Genomic DNA, 20,337 nt, shown 5'->3' with positions numbered 1-20,337 from the left:
AACCAAATGTTCTGACCAAAAAATACAGTGTTCATGACCAAACATGTTTGGTATAAATGAGTCAATTTTGTTAAACAAATCAAATAAAGTGACCAAATGCCCTGACCAAACAAATTTGGTATTCCTGACCAAGTCATTTTTTTTCAGTATATTACACTTCAATCTGGTATTCCTTCCTGGTTCTCCTTTGATTTCTTTAAACTAAACTTCTCCGTTTTTAGGTCTTGAATATTCTCTTTATTCAACAATAGTCTCTCTCTTGGTATCGCTGCTACCAGATAGTGATCAGTGTCACAGTCGGGTCTTCTGGACGAGCGAACATCAATTATGCTAGACTGTCAGTTGTTGGTGTGGGTGTATATCCAACATACTACCTGTTTGTGGCAGTGTAGTTACACCGTGAACTTGCGTAAGGATAGAATGAACATGGAACGTCCACAGAACATCATAAGAGCATGTATGCTGTACGAGTTCAAACTGGGGTCAAACGCCATGCAGCAGGGCTGTAGATATGCCAGGCTTGTGGTGAGAGTGTCGTGACTACGCGGGCAGTGAAGAGGTGGTTTAACAAGTTTAAGGACGGTGACGAAACACTCGAAGACACTCCACGTGCCGGAAGACCGACACATGTACAAAATGAAGATCTTAAGGCAGCAATTGAGGCCAGACATGTAAGGAACTCGGATTACAATTTAGTGTAAGTGAAGAAACCATTCAGCAGCACCTCTATCAACTTTGAAAGCACTACAAGTTGGTTGTATGAGTTCGACATGATTTGACACCGGGCCAGAAGGCAACGCGAGCAGACACATGTGCTTCTTCGCTGTCTGGTCTGAGGAAGGAATCATTTCTAGACAGGATGTTGACATGTGATTAGAATTGGGTCCTGTATGAAGCTCCACGGTGCCGTCATCATTGGCTAGCTCCCATGAACCGGTTCCAAAACAGCCGAAACCTGCACTGCACCAGAAGAAAGTTCTCATGTGTGTTTGGCGGACTGCTCGCGGAATCGTGCATCAGGAACTGCTATCAGCAGGTCAGAGCATCAATGCAACTGTGTACTGTCAGGAGTTGAGCCGTGTTCAAGAAAAACTCAAAACTCTGGAACCAGCACTTCTGAATCTCAAAGGAGTCCTAGTGTTACAGGACAAGCTAAGCCCCACGTGGCTAGGATGACCCGGGACACTATTCTACGCATTGGATGGGAAACACTATTGCATCTGGCATACTAACCGGATATTACACCGTCCGATTATCGGCTGTTCCATTCTTTGGAAAATCATCTTAGAGGACGCCAGTTCAAATCCCTAGTAGAGGTGCAAACTGCATTTGATACCTTCTTTGCTTTACGGCCCACCAAATTCTACCGCGATGGAATCCATAGTCATCCAAGGTTGTCGATGCTGATGGAGACTTTTTTAATCTTAGGTGACTTAGGTGGCATATCAGTGTTCGAAGGTCTTGGATGAAAAAGCGACAGAACTTTCTTGGTTACCTTTATACTTTTGGTTCAAGGTCAAATTATGCAGATCGACTCAGTTCGAATCTTCCTTTAGCGTATTCGTCATCGGAACTAGAGACCGATTTCGATTGCTGAAGAGAGCTCTCGTGGTATGGGTCATACGTTAGTATTACTTTACTGTTGAAAGGCGTACTAAAATCAAATCCAACCAACAAATTGAGTCATCCTTTAAGAATTGAGGGTCAAACCCAAGATCTCTACTTCTAAAATGACATCGTGATTCATTCACCCATTGTCTTGGAAACGTATAATAAACTGCACTTTAACAAAAATTACTACAATCATCGACGATACTATCAATTAATTCAATATGTTATACTAATCGCCGGATTCCACAATTAATTTATTGAAAAATAATTATCTGAAGTAATAAAAAAAACAATATATGTAACAAAATATTTCAGAAATAAAGAACTTTTTATTGTTTGAACTAATATTTATAAGAGATATATGCATTTATATGGGAGACTCACCTAGTTGTAATTGTATTCTTGAATCTACAGTACATGTTAACCATCTTAATGATGTAATAATCACCCGAGTGACGTAAACACAAAACTCGTAACATTATAAGCTAAAGTATTTTTTATTTAAGTTTACATACAATATCAACGATTCCCATATTACACATTCTGCTAGACATAATGATCCTGGTTTCATCTTTGATTCGAAACTCACATTCTCTGACCACATCTTCTCAATACTTAAGAGTTCAATGCGCACGTTGGGGCTTCTTTTATCCATTTAATGAACTACGCACTGTTTCATCATTAGCAAGTTTTCAATAAAATCCAATAGCGCCCAATATGGGCCATGGTAGCACCTACACATCAATCTAGACTTGATTCCATTCTCAACTTCTTTATTTCTATAGTACATTTTCGTGTTCCTGCCCTTCGAATATTATCTAAGAAAGAACTCTTGCGACATTTTAACATCCAGACCCCGGGAGTACGCATAAATATCTCTGGCCTGAAATTCCTTCATAAAATAATTAATGGAAACTAAGATCGGAAACATTACTTCAGGAACTATCCTTACGTATCCCTCCCGGCATAACCCGGAATACCCACCTATTCCACCTTGCCCGTCCTAGGTTGAAAATTATACAGAGGTCTCTTTGTTACAGAATACTGAATTGTCATAATAATTTAACAACTGATGTGAACATTTTTTTAGCTACCTGATATTTGAAAAAGTAATTAAACGAATATTGGCGAATTAATATTATTTTTGCAACATTTATTGACACTGTTAATTTATTGTTGTTGTTTTGTTTGTTCAATAAAAAATAAATAACCTTGAATGTAGCTTAATTTGAAGTATAAGAATGTTTACTTACAGCAACTACGCAACCGACAGCAGCACCCCAAATAAAAGCATCTTGCAATAACCCGTCTGGTGGAAGCACCTTCACGCCCAAACATCCCATGAAAACCATGAATGCTGTGCCTGTCATTTCTGACATTCCCGTCACAAACAGGACCCATACTGTTTTACCTCGAGTGGTGTTCAGTCTATTATGCCTTTTTAAACAGCCTTCAATACTTCCTATTTGACATAATGAATACAAAATACAATTCTTATTATTCGTGATCAATACCTATATAAAGCATATTACTTACTAGGATCTATCAAACTAAATGCACAGCTAACAGAAATTTTAACATGCGATCAAAATCACTCATTTCATTCTACAAGTGTGAAATATATCATTCTACAAATGCAAGCTTTCTTTTTTTGTTTTGTTTTGTTTTGTTTTGTTTTTGGTTCTATCTAGTTGTTCTGACTTTGTCACATATGTTCTGCATGTGTTATATGGGAATCTTATAAACATTTGGATAATTAGTTCTCCAGATATCTTAACTATACATTAAACTACATGAACTGACATAAAATAAAGGGTCACTTCCGGTTGACGTCGAAAATTGAAATTTGGCATGATTGTAGCTTTCCGGGATTAACCAACAGCATAATTGCCAAAAGTGAATATTTTTAATTTTTAGAGGGTCTAAAGGGGGGTGAAGATGTTCCCCATGTTATTTAATGTTTTTTTTTTTTTTTTGACCTACAATCTAATGTTTTAGGTACATGGAAGTGGATAAAAACTTGAAATTCGGTATGGTTGTACATTTTCTATAGAATTACGTATTTAACAAAATCACTGAATACAGAAATTTCCAAATTTAAGGTGGTTTTATGGGAACTAAATAGTCTTCCAAATGTTATTTAGGCCTATATGGGACATCTTCTACACCCAAAAATTATTGAACACTTCCTGTAGGGTTACAATGATTAAATTGGCATGATTATAGCTTTCTGAGGCCATAAGACAGGAAAATTGCCAAAAGTGAATATTTTTAATTTTTAGAGAGTCTAAAGGGGCGATGAAGAAATTCCCCACGTTGTTTAAATGTCTTTTTTTTTTTTTTTTTTTTGCTTATAATTTGATATTTTAAGTACTTGAAATCGGAATAAAAACTTGAAATTCGGTATGCTTGTACGTTTTTGTTAGTGGTACATAAGTGAATCATCAAAAATAAAAATTTTCAACTGTAAAAAGGTTTTATGGGAAACTGAAAAATCTTTCCCATGTTATTTATATGGGACATCATCTTCTACACCCGAAAATGTTTAGGCACTTCTGACAGGATTACAATGATAAAATTTGGTATGCGTTTAGCCTTCTAAGAATAACCCACAGGAAAATTGCCAAAAGTGAATATTTTTAGCTTTTAAGCGGTCTAAAGGAGGGTGAAGATATTGCCATGTTATTTAAATAGATATTTTCTTAGGATACAAAATCTTACTTTTTAGATAGTTGAAATAGGAAAAGGAAGTGGAAATCCCGTAGAATTTGTGGGTTTAAGAGACACGAGGCCGGAGGCTGAGCAAACGCAGGTGTTTGGGTGCGGAGTCCTCAGCTAGTCAAAGACTAGTTGTTTTATATACTTATAAGAACGATAATAGTCATTTTTGTTCTTCATTATTCTATTATTAGGTTTTGAGTGAGATTTTCAAATCTCTTAACTAAAACTATAGAGTTTCGTTTTATTATAGAGGCAGTAGAACCCCTACAACGAAGAAAAACTGAAAACATATTTTTTCAGGAAGAAATATTTGTGCAAACTAAGGTATACTTCTGTTTATGCAAAAAAAAAAAAAAAAAAAAATCTACAATTTATGCGAGAAATGTCGAGACATTAGCTCGATAATTGTTACAGACTGAAAATGTATTACAAGAATTGCAGCATTTTTTCACCATGCATCACATAGCGAAAATCACGATTATGACAATGAAGAGAATATTCTCCGCATTGAATGAGACGGAGAGCACGGTATATCATATACGAGGAAGGCTCAGAAACTATGGTTACAATATCAATATTTCTGGAGTTTCGTCTGGTATAGAGGAATAAGGAATGTGCGATAATTGTAATACATGGAGTTGGCAACTGTGCTGAGTTTCAGCTACCTCTCACCTACGGCGCTAGTTGTAGGTAAATAAAAAATGGCGACTCGCTTGGAAAACTGGTCCCGCGAAGGAGTCCGCTCAGTTATTTGATTTCTATGGGCGAAACATGTAACCGCGGCTGAAATTCAGCGGCAGCTGGTAAATGTTTACGGTGATACTGTAATGTCTCGTCAGCATATCGCAGAATGGTTTCGAAAGTTTGCGGCTGATAGAGGAAACTTCACCGACGAGAAGTGCAATGGCCGACACAGCATGGAATCAACAGATTTGAACACAGCTCGCGCGGAGGAGCTGATTCAGGACAAGAGGATCACGTTACGGCATCTGATTGCAGAATTCGGAATGTCGTTCGGCAACACCTAGCAGGCCGTCGCTTCGCTTCAGACGAGGAGGTGAAACACTTGATGACAACGTGGCTGAACACGTAAGGACATGACTTTTACCAGGAAGGAATCTTCAAACTCATCCCCCGATATGGAGACTGTGTCGAAAAAATAATCTAATATATGTACTGTCTGTTGGCTGTATTGGCTGTATGAATTAATATATACACGTTTCAGTGCGGGCTTCGTAACCTTACTTTCTGAACATCCCTCGCACAACCGGGATAGAAATGAAAACTATCATGAAGGAACCGAGAGATCATAAGATGAAATTTAATATAATGAGCAGGGACAGTTTCCATCTCTTGTACCTAACTTGGAGATTGCTTCAATGAGAACAAAAAGGAAGTCTTAGACTCATCTTCACCTGCACAAGGTAGATGTGCATTTCGAAATATTCTACGAATAACTGAAGGATCAATAAAGCACGCTATTCAAAATATTATTGAACATTCCTCTTTTAGTGTTTCAGGCCCGTAGCCAGCCCAAAAATGTAGGGGGGGGGCTGAAGTTTGGCAGGGCTCGATCCAACCATATTATTGTTCATCACCATACGGTATTATAGTTCATTTGCAAGCTTACCGTGAAAATTTTAGAGGGGCAGTAAACATTTTGGAGGGGCGGCCCTCCTAGACGCCCCTGGATACGAGCCTGCAGTGCTTTTGGTTTGATTACACATTGTGCATTCCTGTCTCTAATAATATGATATACTGAGGCTAAAGCCCGAGGAAAAATTAGGAATTAGGCAGTTTCTAAAGAAGAGTCATTGTCGTTTTTAGCTGACTTCTACTTAGAGTGTTTCGGGCTTACGAAACAACCCAATAAAAGTTTGCTGGTCTACAAAGTAGAAATGAGAGCCTTCTCGAAAGTCAATGTCCGAACGTAGAATGCTGGAAATAACGAAACTTTTACAGTTTGATATTACGGTCGAAACCCATGAAAGACCTGTAGAATACAAGGTATGATCAAGAAAGTACGGTGAATGTAATTGCACAGTGTCCTCTATCGATGTTGTATCCAATCCAACTAGTAATCCTGGTAGCCTAAATCTTTGGTATAGTTAGTGTCTAGTATGAAGGAGTTGTGGTATGTTAGTTGGATTCCAGAGGCGGAACGGAGAAGAGTGAGGACATATTAAGAGTGTCTGTCACGTGCCAAAATTAAATTTTATTCTAAGCTGCAAAAAAAAAAAAAAAAAAAAAAAGTACCAGAAAAGCTCACGAAGTGTCAAAATCAGTGTATTGCGATGAAGTGGTGGCATTGAAGACTGCTTACAAGTGGTATGAGCGATTCAAAAGCTGCAAGGAGTCAATTGAAAACGAGCAACGATCGAGACGTTCTTCGACGTCAAAAACAGGTTTTAAAAACGTGAAAAAATGGCACAGACGATTTGTTCAAATGCCAATTCGAGACGAATGACTATTCGAGAGCTTTCCGAAGAACTAAACCTCTCGTATGGGTCCGTGAAGAGTATTTTAACTGTTGATTAAATGGACAAATGGCTTCTTTCTACACTACGAAAAAAAAAAAAACATGCCACATGTTCCTTCTGATTCGCGAGTTTTTGGCAGAAAGGATACTCTTGTCTGTCCGTATTCGTTGTACTCTCTAGACATAGCACCATGCGACTTCTAGCTGTTCCCAATAGTTAAAACCATGCTGAAAGAAGAACGTTTTGACACCATTCCTGACATTGAGAGAGCCACAACAGAGCAGCTGAATCCTTTCCAAAAGAAGCCTTTTAGAAATGCTTCCAGTTATGGATTCGGCGTTCGGATAAGTGCATTGCTAGCTAACAACAGTACTTTGAAGGAGATTAAATGAAATTTCATGTAAGCTTATTACATTGTTTCTAATAAAATTCCATATAAGCTTATTACTTTGTTTCTAATAAAATTCCATATAAACTTATTACTTTGTTTCTAATAAAATTTCATATAAGCTTATTACTTTGTTTCTAATAAAATTCCATATAAGCTTATTACTTTGTTTCTAATAAAATTTCATATAAGCTTATTACTTTGTTTCTAATAAAATTCCATATAAGCTTATTACTTTGTTTCTAATAAAATTCCATATAAGCTTATTACTTTGTTTCTAATAAAATTCCATATAAGCTTATTACTTTGTTTCTAATAAAATTCCATATAAGCTTATTACTTTGTTTCTAATAAAATTCCATATAAGCTTATTACTTTGTTTCTAATAAAATTCCATATAAGCTTATTACTTTGTTTCTAATAAAATTCCATATAAGCTTATTACTTTGTTTCTAATAAAATTCCATATAAGCTTATTACTTTGTTTCTAATAAAATTCCATATAAGCTTATTACTTTGTTTCTAATAAAATTTCATATAAGCTTATTACTTTGTTTCTAATAAAATTCCATATAAGCTTATTACTTTGTTTCTAATAAAATTCCATATAAGCTTATTACTTTGTTTCTAATAAAATTCCATATAAGCTTATTACTTTGTTTCTAATAAAATTCCATATAAGCTTATTACTTTGTTTCTAATAAAATTCCATATAAGCTTATTACTTTGTTTCTAATAAAATTAGTTACCGTACTTTCTGATCACTCCTCGCATAGCTCCTGGTACTTATCAGTGGTGTGTTAGATGATGAGTATGTAGTCTTACTCGCATTAATAATAATAATTAAGTATGTTGCCTTTCCGCAGGTCCTGGGACTAATTTTTTTTTTTTAATTTTAGATTTGGGCCTGGAAATATTTCTTCCACTTTTGTCGATCTTCAGCTTCCTCTTTTAACTCCCAATATTTTCTCATATCTTTCAAATCATCGATCAGCTGTGTTCTTCTTCCTATCCTCGCTTCCCTTCCATCTTTCCCTCTATGGCGGTGTGAAGAAGACAATTTCTTTTCAAGATGTGTCCAATTCAATTGGCCTTTCTTTGAAGGATGGTGGCTAGAAGTGTCCTCTTTTATTGTATGCGTTTTAAGACATCTTCGTTTGTTGCTCTCTCTGTCCATTTTATCTTATCCATCTTCCTCCAACACCACATTTCAAAATTCTCTAAATATTTCTTCTTTAACTTTTGTAATGTCCAAGTCTCTGAACCATACAGTCCAATACTCCATATATAGCACTGAACCTGCTTGTTAAGAGTGATCTTTTCTTGTTGAATGCTTCTTTAGCTATGGCAATTCTTGACCTGATCTCTTTGGTGCAGTAAGCGTCTCTCGTCAAAATACTACCCAGATACTTGAAATTATCGACCTCTTCAAGTTCTCTTTGTTCTACTCTGAGCCGTAAGGGCGTGTTTCCATAGGATATTGTCATGACTTTCGACTTTTCGATGTTAATTTCCATTCCATACAGTTTTCCAATGTCAACTATTCAATAATAATAATAATAATAATAATAATAATAATAATAATAATAATAATAATAATAATAATAATAATAATAATAATAATAACTTTATTTTCATTGCTGTGAACAGTTCATTGGCAAAAATACAACACTATGTTAAAACCATTATACAATCATTTAAAGCAAACCAAACAATTTGTGATATAGAATGAATATTAGCAGGTTAAAACCTTTGTCAGAATGTTAAAATATTCATGTTACAAGATTTAAGCTGATTATAAAACAAGATGAAAATAGAAACAGTCAATATCATAATATACCATTTACAGAACTATGGAAATAAAAGCTTAATTTAATTATCATTTAAAAGCTGAGTCAATCTTGCTCAAAATTGCTTATCCAGCCATGCAAAAGATCCTGGTTACTTAATATGTTTCAGCATAAAAGTGTCAAGAGATCTTGATAATTCATTTTATTAATTTAAAACATTGTTTATTTTAATTTTAAATTGTAATAATTGTCAAAGATTATTTGTTTTGGTTATGGTATGTGTAATGTCTGAAAACATAGTCTGCGAATGTAAATGATGTAAATTGTCTATGTGATTGTAAGCATTTTTGTAATTTCATGTTTAACATTAACACATTGCATCAGACAGCGTTATGTAAGTTATGCAGACTTTACACATTAAATTTTTAACAAAATACATGTCATATTTTGTAATAATAAGTCTCCTTTATTTCACTCTACGGTGCTGTTTTGTCATCTCGAAACAGTAGTAAAAAAAAAAAAAAAAAAAAAAGAGAGAGAGAGAGAAAGAAAACTATCGTAAGCACATTATATAAGTGCGTTCTTAAAAGCATTAGCAAAATAAGGTAATTTAAAATGTACCTTAGGCTAATATTACCAATCTGGGTTCATTCAAATTTGCTCTACCAAAATTAAAGCTACATTCAACTCATTAAAAAAAAAAAAAAAGTAACAACCCAGGTTAACAAAAGATTGGTTCTTTGAATAAAAGATTGTAACTGAAGGTATTCTTTACATGCATAATAACAATAAAATTAAAGTTAAAACAGTTTAATTTTTGTAAAAAAAAATGCTCTTTTTTCTTCCAACATATGTTCATTTTAAATTGTTAAAAGACATTGCCACTCTTCTCAACATTTCATGTTTCGAATTTTCTGCTACTAACGTCGATTGACTTCTTACACTATATAATTTGGCACTCTTATTCCAATATTTTTCAAGTAATAATCACTACTATATTTGTTATACAATGTCATTTGAATAAAGTATTTATCAATAAATTTCCTTCATTCTGATAGAGATTGAAGTCCCCAAAAAGTTAATCAATATTTGTACTACTACTACTACTACTACTACTACTACTACTACTACTACTACTAATAATAATAATAATAATAATAATAATAATAATAATAATAATAATAATAATAAGCACTAGTAGTAATAAAGGGCGCCCATGTTGTGGTTTCCAAGGGGGGGCGGCAATTATAAGCGACGTTTCAAATATAGTTTCAAATTTTGCTGTAACTAATGTGAAAATTCTATTGGGTTTTCGATATTCCCAAGACAATTTCCTCATAGGGAGAGCAAGCGCCCCACCTGATGGGCGCCCTTGGTAGTAGTAGTTGTAGAGGTAACAGGTGCGGCAGTGAAATATGCGATTTTAAAATCTCTATCAGCGACTCAAATTTATTCACAGCGGTGTAAAAGAAATACAACATGAATTTACAATGTTTCCAATCTGTAAGGAATGTTTCTGAACAACTGTTACATCTTGCACAGACATGTAACGGTACAAAATGTCCATCACTAGAAAGTGACATCACGTAAGTGGCCCTCATTTTTCTTCACACACAATCCAAGTCTTTTACGGAAGTTAAGACATCACATCTTGCAATATTGTCGATTAACTTCCTCCCGAATTCGATCCTTCAGTTCCTGGATGGTGTGTAGTGGGTCATACCAGAAGATCTCGAATTTCAAATGTCCCCAAAGGAAGAAATCACACGCTGAAAGGTCAGAGGATGGAGACTAGGAAAGATGTTCTGTAACGAGTTAATGGAATTCCACAAGGTATGGTATGTGGCCCCGTCTTGTTGGAGGAATGTGTTTGCAGTACAGAAAGATCAGCAATCTATGGCACTCAAAAATGATTTCAACATGTGAACATAACTTTTTGTATTCACGGTAACAGCATTGCCGCGATCGTCTTCACAAAAAATAAGGCCCGATGATTCCAAATAACGATACGTGAAGTAATGATAATATCAGGGCCAATGGGAAAGGTTTGTTGTTCAGATGGCAGCACCACTCCCGTTATCTTATCCCTAACGTAACTTACTATTTGCAGGGTTGCCAAATCGCCCGTTCCACTGCCGCACCTGTTACATTCTACTTTTGACTAACCAGTGTGTACAGTAAAAACAAACATTTAGTTTTGTGATTTTCTTTTCTTTGTTTCATGTCCGGCTATTTTTTGTCCGTTTATTAGGATGTATTAAAATTACCGCCCTCCTAATGTTAAGTCCTCAATTGGACATTTGTAATGAGGTGGTGCAGCCAATAAAGAGGTGGCGTAGAGGAAAATGTTTTAGTTGGGATAAAAGCTCGCAAAGAATCTTCTGACACTGTAAAAACATATCATCATTGAAAGGCAATTAATTTGTTCCATCCTTTAGCCTTTAATGGAGTGATTGGCTGAAGCTTAATGGGAACTTCAGCATTAGACTATTTGTTCCCGTCACGGAAACGGCAATGCCTGACACAATCGGCACATTAAAAATTCACACACACACACACACAGAGAAAAGAACTGTTCCCTAAAGATTGATACCCAAACTTGAATAGTTTTTTTTCTTCTCCGGAACACAATAATGTCGGCCAAGTCCCAACCCAATCACAGAGCCACTATTACGAATATACCCCATACCGTAACCATCGGTGGTCCACCGATGGGCAACTAGCGGCACCTCACCAAAACCTTGGCGGCCCCACTTCCGTTTTGAAAATTGTACCACCAGTGTAAGAGGCGCGACGAAACGCCAATGAACCACAAAATTACTCCCCCCAAAATATGTAAAATCGCCTACATGCGTGATTTCTTTATATTAAGGTATGTCTAAAAAGCACTAAAAGGAGAATACTATGGATTGGGTGCGAACCACCAACCTTAGGATTACTACGAACGTGTTCTTCCACCTTCATCACGGAGGCGATGGAGAGAACCTTGCTTGTAGAGGGATAAACCTTAATTTCTTTTTAATTTAGCCAATCAGAGTGATCCTTTAACCGTGTATATTAGACTATAACCGTTTGGAATCAGATAAAATGCGTTCACCGTGTAATCTTATAACAAAATGACGCGCGTCTATTTACTTTATTTCATAGTTCTCCCACATTCACTTTCCAATGATCGGTGATAGTTGCCATCTAAACCCATACAATTATACGCACTCATCTCAAGATTTTTCACTTCATGATGTAGAGGCAGGGGTTATTCTTGACCCAGGAGCTCACTTTACAAACAATTCGTCAGGAAAAAATAATATATAATAATGACCGCATGCATACGACTGGAGATAGTTCGTGTGGTTTCTTCGCGGTTCTTCGCGACGAATCGAAGAAGTGCGGACCGAAATGAAGCTCTCGCTGCTACGCAGTGGTAACCTCAACACCCCGACTCTAGATATCTGTTTCGACTCGACGAAATTCTGCCGCCAGTGGCACACTAGCGGTAATCTCGTATCAACGATCAACATTTACCGGCAAGTGGACCACTAGGTGTTGGCGACGTTTACGACATAGGGTACTCCTCAAACAAACGCACGATGCTCACCACGCCACGCGATTGAGACTACTGAAAATGGCACGTATACCTGCTATCGATTGAAATCACTTCCGCCACTGTACACACAGAACTACAGCCTGCACCGGCATATGCACTTTTAAATAATAATATTTTTTGACAACAGGGATAATAAGTCAAATAAATATGTATTTTCTTTCGATGTTTAACCCTTTTAAATTTTATGGGAACTATAATTCCCATGGAGCAATGTCTTCTTTTTAGGCATAAAAATGAACCAATAAAGCTTTTTACCTCGGGTTTTTTGTTTTCTCAAGCATAGAAGCATGTAGAACATGTTTCATGGGGGTTCTTGAATCTCGGAGTCATGATGTCATAAGGTGAAAAATATATATATTTTACACCTAAGTACATTACGTTCTGGCGGTCTTACTTTTGCAGCTAGAAGATTTTGTACAAACATTCAGGTAAAATGGTCCATTGTGGGGAAATTTTTAAAACATTTACCCCCTTACTTCTCAAGATAGGAATTTGGAATTTTGTATACGCAGTGATCATACCCGTTGCTATTTCCTGAATTTTTTCTGAGTCTACGTTAACACAAAGGCGGCTACAGAGAGTCTCAAAATTTAAAAAGAGGGATTTCTGCAATTTTTTTCCTCAGGTGCATCATAGGAACATTTCAATAGTACTTTTGGCAAGGCAGGTCTATTCTGAAGAGAACGAGCTATGAGCCATGGTCCTAGGTTAATTAGGGACGTCTCAAGAAATTTCTATATTTAATCCGGGTCATTTAAGGTAAAATGAGGCATTGTGGGGATTTTTTTAAAAAAATCCCTGCCTTACTTTTCAAGATAGGAGCCTGAAATTTTGTACATGGACTCAATATATCAGTTGCTATTTCCTAAAATTTTTCTGATGTCTGTGTTAACACAGGGACGGCTCCAGAGGTCCCCAAAATTTAAAAAGAGGGATTTCTTAAAGAAAAACTGAGGGATTTCTGCAATTTTTTCCCGTCAGGTGCATCATAGGGACATTTGAATAGTACTTTTGAAAAGGCAGCTCTATTCTGAAGAGAACGTGCTATAAACCATGATCCTAGGGCAAATAGGGACATGTCAAGAAATTTTAAAGTTACATTTTGTGTTTTTAGGCCTATTTTGGGTCCATTTTTGATGCTTTTCCACAGAGGTAAAAAAAAATCCCTCCTTTACTATTCAACCTATAGGAACAAAATTTGGTACAGTTGATCAGTACACTACGTAGTATTTTTTTTAAAAAAAAAATGAGTCTTGTGCGCAGACCCATGTGAGGCCCAGAGGGCCCCAAACATCTTTTTTTAAATCCCAAAAATCCCTATTTTCCCTCAAATATTTCCCCTACGGTGCATCATAGAGGCATGTAAGTGGTACTGTTTGAAAGGCTGTTTCATTCTTTAAAAAAAGAAAAAATCGAGCTATGAACCATAATCCTAGGGTAAATATGGATGATACTGTCGCTGCATATCTGGACTCAAGAAAAACGCCAAAAAATGCCATAATTTAAAAGGGTTAAAGAAAGTCCTCTTTTAAAAGAAAATGAATGCACTCATTACAAATGATACTATGAATCACCCAACGATTGAGGGTACAATTAGTTACGGAAAGTTCCGTCTGATGGCAGCAGGTATTATCCAGTTACTCTAGAAAATGTATACTACACGAGTCTTCAGCTTCTAGTTGTTTCTATCTTCTATCAATAGATGGCGTGAGTATACACTTCCATTTCCGTTCAGTTTTTCTCTTGGCACTCAATGTAATACACAGTGGCGTATTTAGAGGGTATATCGGGCTCATCCCCCTCGAAATAAATTTGTTACTTTTTTCGCATTCCACGTACGACACTAATTCTTCTTACCATTTCTAAGAATGTGATTGACTTTCCATTTTCTTATGCTTTTGTTCAGACTGTATTTGTCAAATTTCATTCCATGTAAGAACTGCGTTCTTTTTCTCTTTTGTCCATTTCACTTTTCGGTTGTTTTTTTTCTTTCTTTTTTTCTTAGTTGTTACTTTCTTTCGTTTCTCCTATCATACTTTCGAGCATTGTTAGTTGTGATGCAAGACTGCCGTCGTCAGTAACATCAAAACTAAGAGGAGATGATAAATGAAACTGAGTTCCACACCAACTTAACGGGACTTTAGTTATTATAGCTATTTACATTTTCAGTAATAGAGAAAGATAAATGTTTGAATTAAAGGAAATCAAGAGGGAGAGAAAATAAGTAGCCCGGGAAATTAGATAAGTCAAGAGGATGCTTCCTTTTTCTTCTATGAATAGAGTAAAAGGTTAGATTCACTGCTAAAGTTTTGTATCATATCACGTAAGATTCACCGGTCTGCAATTCTTTCCATTAAAACTGCAATCAGCATATTTCAGCCTCAACTTGTCTTAACATTGTCTTTCAGATAAAAACGTACACAGATAAAACTGGATATTTTTTTTTTTCTAAAATGAAATCAGTTAAGTTGAAATGAGATTACAAATATTCAACTTGTGTTTGTAAGAGCGTCATTTCAGATTTGCCTTGGGCGGGGAGTATCCACCGACAAATGAATTTCGCGTTTTTTCGTAGTATATTAGTAGACAATTGATTACGAGGGCTGCTATATATATTTCTGGCCTAATAATGAAAATACGAATATTTATCAACGAAAATGGTTTTATTGTTTTTCAAAATATTCTCCATCAAGATTTATACACTTTTGCATGCGCTCAAACCAATTTTCGAAGCACTTTTTCCACTCCGATTGAGACACCTCCAAAACATGGTTTTTGAATGCTTCAACAGCATTTTCTGGCGACGAAAATCGTTGACCACGCATTTTTTTCTTGATGTGTGGGAATAAAAAGAAGTCATTGGGTGCCAAGTCAGGGCTGTACGGCGGATGACCCATCACTTCGACGTTTTGGCCGGTCAAAAATGCGCTGGTTTGAGCCGATGTGTGAGAGCTCGCATTGTCATGGTGCACAATGATTCGTCTTCTCTTGTTCATTTTTCGAATTTCTCCGAAGACGTCAGGCAAACAAATGGTGGTGTACCACTCAGAATTGACCGTCCTACGTTGCTCAAGCGGAACAGTCGCCACATGACCAGTTATGCCGAAGAAACAGGCGACCATTTGCTTCGAAGTGCTTCTTCCACGAACAACTTTCGTTGGATTTGGCTCGTCTTGGAAGACCCACACGGTCGATTGCTGTTTTGTTTCGGGCTCATACGCATAGATCCATGATTCGTCACCTGTGACGATCTTATAAACGTCTTTTGAAGCACCGCGATCGTATTTTTTCAGCATTTCTTTACACCAATCCACACGAGCTTTCTTTTGAGCGATTGTCAAATTGTGCGGGATCCAACGAGAACAAACCTTTTTTACGGCCAGGTGTTCATGCAATATCGAATGTATGCTGGTGGAAGAAATGCCTAGGCATGCCTCTATCTCACGGTAAGTCACATGACGGTCTTGCATTATCAGTTCACGTACGGCATCGATGTTTTCTGGCACAACGGCTGTTTTTGGACGACCTTCACGGAATTCGTCTTTGAGCGAGCGTCGGCCACGATTGAATTCGTTGTACCAGTTTTTCACAGTGCTATAGGATGGTGCTTCGTCGCCATACAAAGATTTAAGTTCATCGATGCACTCTTGTCGTGATAATCCACGTCGAAAGTTGTGAAAAATGATCGCACGAAAATGTTCACGAGTTAATTCCATTTTTTTGCCAAGTTGATTTCTTCAAGTACCTGTAAAAGAAAAAAAAATTGTCGTAAGTCAAAAAGTTCTGAGTACATTTATGCTACAAAATGTCAAACTTTCCAATGGAAATGTCAGATTGCACCTGGCAACACTTAGTGTTGCCTAGGCCAGAAATATATATAGCAACCCTCGTAAAATATACGTAATTTTCAAATTCAAGTGGGAAATTGCTTCCCCAATGACACCCTTGTGTGTTTGGGTTTTAAAGGGTGAAAAGGTTAAAACATAAGTGATTATTCAAGTATTCTGCATAGCCCCCCGGAAACAAAATCCTAAATACGCAACTGTTAATACATTTTAATTCTTGAATGAAATACACGTAAAGGTTTTTGTGGATGCATTGATATTATCCAATTCTAATAATATTACCTAAATCTGTGTAGCTTCATGACATGTACTACAGTTTTTACAAAGAATGTTGCTTACTATGGTCCAAGCGGACAGCCACTGTCCTACTGATGATCACCCACCCAGACTTGCAACTAGGGGTGGATCACACACACACCCACAAATTGAGCTAAAACTCGACTCGAGTTTCGAGTCGAGTTCCAAGCCGAGTCACTGTTTTTGAGGTTGAGTTTCAAATCGAGTCGAGTTTGATAAATGGCTCGTTTGTTCAGCTCGTTTTGAAATCATGGCCTGATTATACTGGTAAGCGAAAGCCATGCGAAATGTAAACAGTAATACGGAATACTTTTAGTGTTGCTCACAAGAATGGAGATTGTTCCCATCTCGTCTCATCGCGGTAACGAGACGACAATAGATTTTTATAACAAGACAGCGTCAAATGTCGTGAGCACCAATATAGGTGTAATGTGTAGTTCTTACCATCAAGGCTGAGACCTGCACGCCCGATTTTTTTTTAGCACAAGCAGAAGTCCAACCCGGATAGTGTTGTCAAAAGGCTCTACTCGGTTCAACTGAGCGAACAGTTCGAGCAGGCTCGGCTGAATTGAACCGATCGCTTGAGCCGGCTCAGTTGGGACGACCAATTGGCACGGCTCAGTTGAGCCAATGACTCGAGCCGGGTCGGTTAGAATGAGCCACCGACTCGGCTCAGATGAGCCATCGGCTCGAGCCAGCTCTGTTGAAACTAGTCCATCAGCTCCGGCTCGTTTCGACTTGGCTCAACTGAGCCGATGGCTCGAACTGACTCGGTTGGGGTGAGCCATCAGCTCGCTTCGGTTCGGCTCGGGTGAGCCACCTGCTCCAGCCGGCTCAGTTGGATGAGCTGTTGGGTCGCCTCACTTCTCTGTTCAGTTCGATAGTGAATGACTGTGAGCTGAGCCACTCGAGCCATTGAAAACCCTAAACCCGGGCCGAGCACTTTAGAGCATGTTTGGCCGGCGCCCTATAACTTTTAACAATTTTTCGCTCGAGCCCGAATACTTGCTCCTCCGGAACTTAAACCCAGATCCCCGCCTCGTGAACGATGTCCTTGCATCTTGAAGACTCCTCAATGAAGGAGATCGGTAATCAACAAGTTTTTAATATACAGATACAAACTGCCTATCTTTCATGGTTATACACGGTGTTGTTATAATACTACTACTACTAATAATAATAATAATAATAATAATAATAATAATAATAATTATTATTATTATTATTATTATTATTATTATTATTATTATTATTATTATTATTATTATTATTATTATTATTATTATTATTATTATTATTATTAGAAGAAGAAGAAGAAGAAGAAGAAGAAGTATCATTGATAATTATATTGTCTATGTAGGATACTTGAAGAGAGTACACAAAGGATTCAGCTTGATTTGGCTCGACTCGACTCGAAACTTGACCCAAATTCGAGTAGAATTTCTAGTCGAGTTGGAGGAAATTTTTCGAGCCGAGTTCTCAAGACGAGCTCAAAGATGTCTGTGTCGAGTCGAGTCGAGTTTCAAAGAAAACTCGCTCGTGCACATCCCTACTTGCTACGCAGCCAGAAACTGGCTTGAGTGAGAGCGTCAAATCGAAAGTCGAAAAAAAATCCACTCTTTTTCATCTTTCATATTTGAATTAATATGTGTGTACTCGTACTAAGTCAATAATAAATTTCATACTGTTCATAGTACATAATATAAATGAAAAATTATCTTATAACATTGTATCCTCATGATCAAAAGTTCTTTACATCGCATTGCACAATATTTAGCTACGACTTACGTCTAGGAAGAACAGGTTGCGTAGGAATCAACGATATAGTTTTTATTTTGACTAGTAAATTAGGGAGCAAGTTTGTGTAGTCAAATCTGAAATTCGTAGCATCAGTGCAACATCATCTCTTATAAGAATCGAATTCTCAGTTTCTCGATTTCTTGGTTAGATATTTAATTTTCCGCAATCTATTTGTCAGGACATTCATCTCCATAGATAAGGTAGAGAGAAGAGAAGGAAAGAAATATAACGTTTATAACATATGAAGTGTGTTCAAAAAGCATCATACACTTGCCTTTGGTTGGCAAAAATTTATTTATTTATTTGTAAATCTGAAAGACTAATCCCCTTCAAAGTAATTTGCACGTACTTCTCGCAGCGCTCCCGCCATTGTTGGAAACACTTTTGGAACGTAGGTTTTGGAATGGTGAGCAACCGTGCTGTCGTATTCTGCATGATGTCTTACCTTGACTCAAATCGGATGCTTTTAGTACCATTTTCAACTTGGGAAATAACCAAAAATCACACAGAGCAGTGTCGAATGAGTAGGGAGACTGACGACACACAGGAATCTTGTGTTTCGTGATGAAACCCTGAATCAAATTTCGCGGACACTCTGCTCATGTCAAAATTCTTGTTCACAATTGAGCGTACCTATCCGATTGGATGATTTACGCCTGGATATCGACAAGCTTTTGGCAAAATTTGATGTAATATCACTGCTCAAGGTTTCCTGTCATTTTACAAAATACTGAAATCGACGACCACTGACTACACGTTTTCACTCGTTGGCCGACTGCCAGCGAGTGACGCTTTCTGCGGACGGGAAAAAAAATCACAACTGCGCATGAGTGTCCCCTCTACATCTACACTGAAGAAAGTCTCCCGCGCTTCATCGTTTACGCGGGAAAAATGATTTTTGAATACACCTCGTATATTTGATTTACTAAACGAGTATATTCGATTCACAAGGTAGATAAGAAAGGAGTAAGGAGAATCTAAAGTCTGAAATTTTGAAATCTTCCGAAAGAGGTACGAATACGATTAAAACTATCAATATACTATAATAGTTTCTCTCTCTTTTTTTAAAAAAAATAATTTAGTATACTATTGTAATTTAAGTATTCTCAAGAATTCAGAACATTGTCTCCATATTAGAATTACGCAATAAAGAGAACATTTCCCCTTCAAGATTTAAATAAGAATATAAAACTGTGTTTCTTGACGAGGATTTGAACCCGCGACTTATCATTATGAATCCACTCTAGTACCACTCTGCTAAATACAAGTCTTTTTACCTTGCTTTAATACTCCTGGAACGTGTACTGCTCGCATGTCAGATTTCATCTATTTTCTTACTGGCAAGATACGTAAAACCTGTCCGTTGATAGTTGAGTTTTCCTATGGTTGAACACCGATTGTTGGTATGGTCGTGGTACGGTGGCTTACCTTTGAACACCGATTGTTGGTATGGTTGGGACATGGTGGCTTACCTTTGAACACCGATTGTTGGTATGGTTGGGGCACGGTAGCTTACCTTGGAACACCGATTGTTGGTATGATTGAGGAACGGTGGCTTACCTTGGAACACCGATTGTTGGTATGGTTGGGGCACAGTGGCTTACCTTTGAACACCGATTATTGGTATGGTTGGGGCACGGTGGCTTACCTTTGAACACCGATTGTTGGTATGGTTGGGAAACGGTGCCTTACCTTTGAACGTCGATTGTTGGTATGGTTGGGGCACGGTGGCTTACCTTTGAACACCGATTATTGGTATGGTTGGGGCACGGTGGCTTACCTTTGAACATCGATTGTTGGT

General features: G+C 37.2%; 1 protein-coding gene across 2 annotated transcripts in view; it reads right to left on the bottom strand.

Moving 5' to 3' along the window:
• LOC145667460 (aquaporin-8-like) overlaps positions 1 to 20,337 on the bottom strand; it is a 188,401-nt gene that overhangs the window by 143,335 nt on the left and 24,729 nt on the right. For both annotated transcript variants that reach the window (XM_081734937.1, XM_081734936.1), the window contains exon 4: positions 2,865 to 3,073. In XM_081734937.1, coding sequence (XP_081591063.1) covers positions 2,865 to 3,073 — 209 coding nt within the window. The remainder of the gene's footprint in view (positions 1 to 2,864; positions 3,074 to 20,337) is intronic.

Source organism: Thermobia domestica, chromosome 13 (genome assembly GCF_964235325.1).
Source record: "Thermobia domestica chromosome 13, izTheDome1.hap1.1, whole genome shotgun sequence".
NCBI lineage: Eukaryota > Metazoa > Arthropoda > Insecta > Zygentoma > Lepismatidae > Thermobia > Thermobia domestica.
The sequence above is the reverse complement of the archived record's forward strand: the minus strand, read 5'-3'. Positions and strand labels throughout refer to the sequence as shown.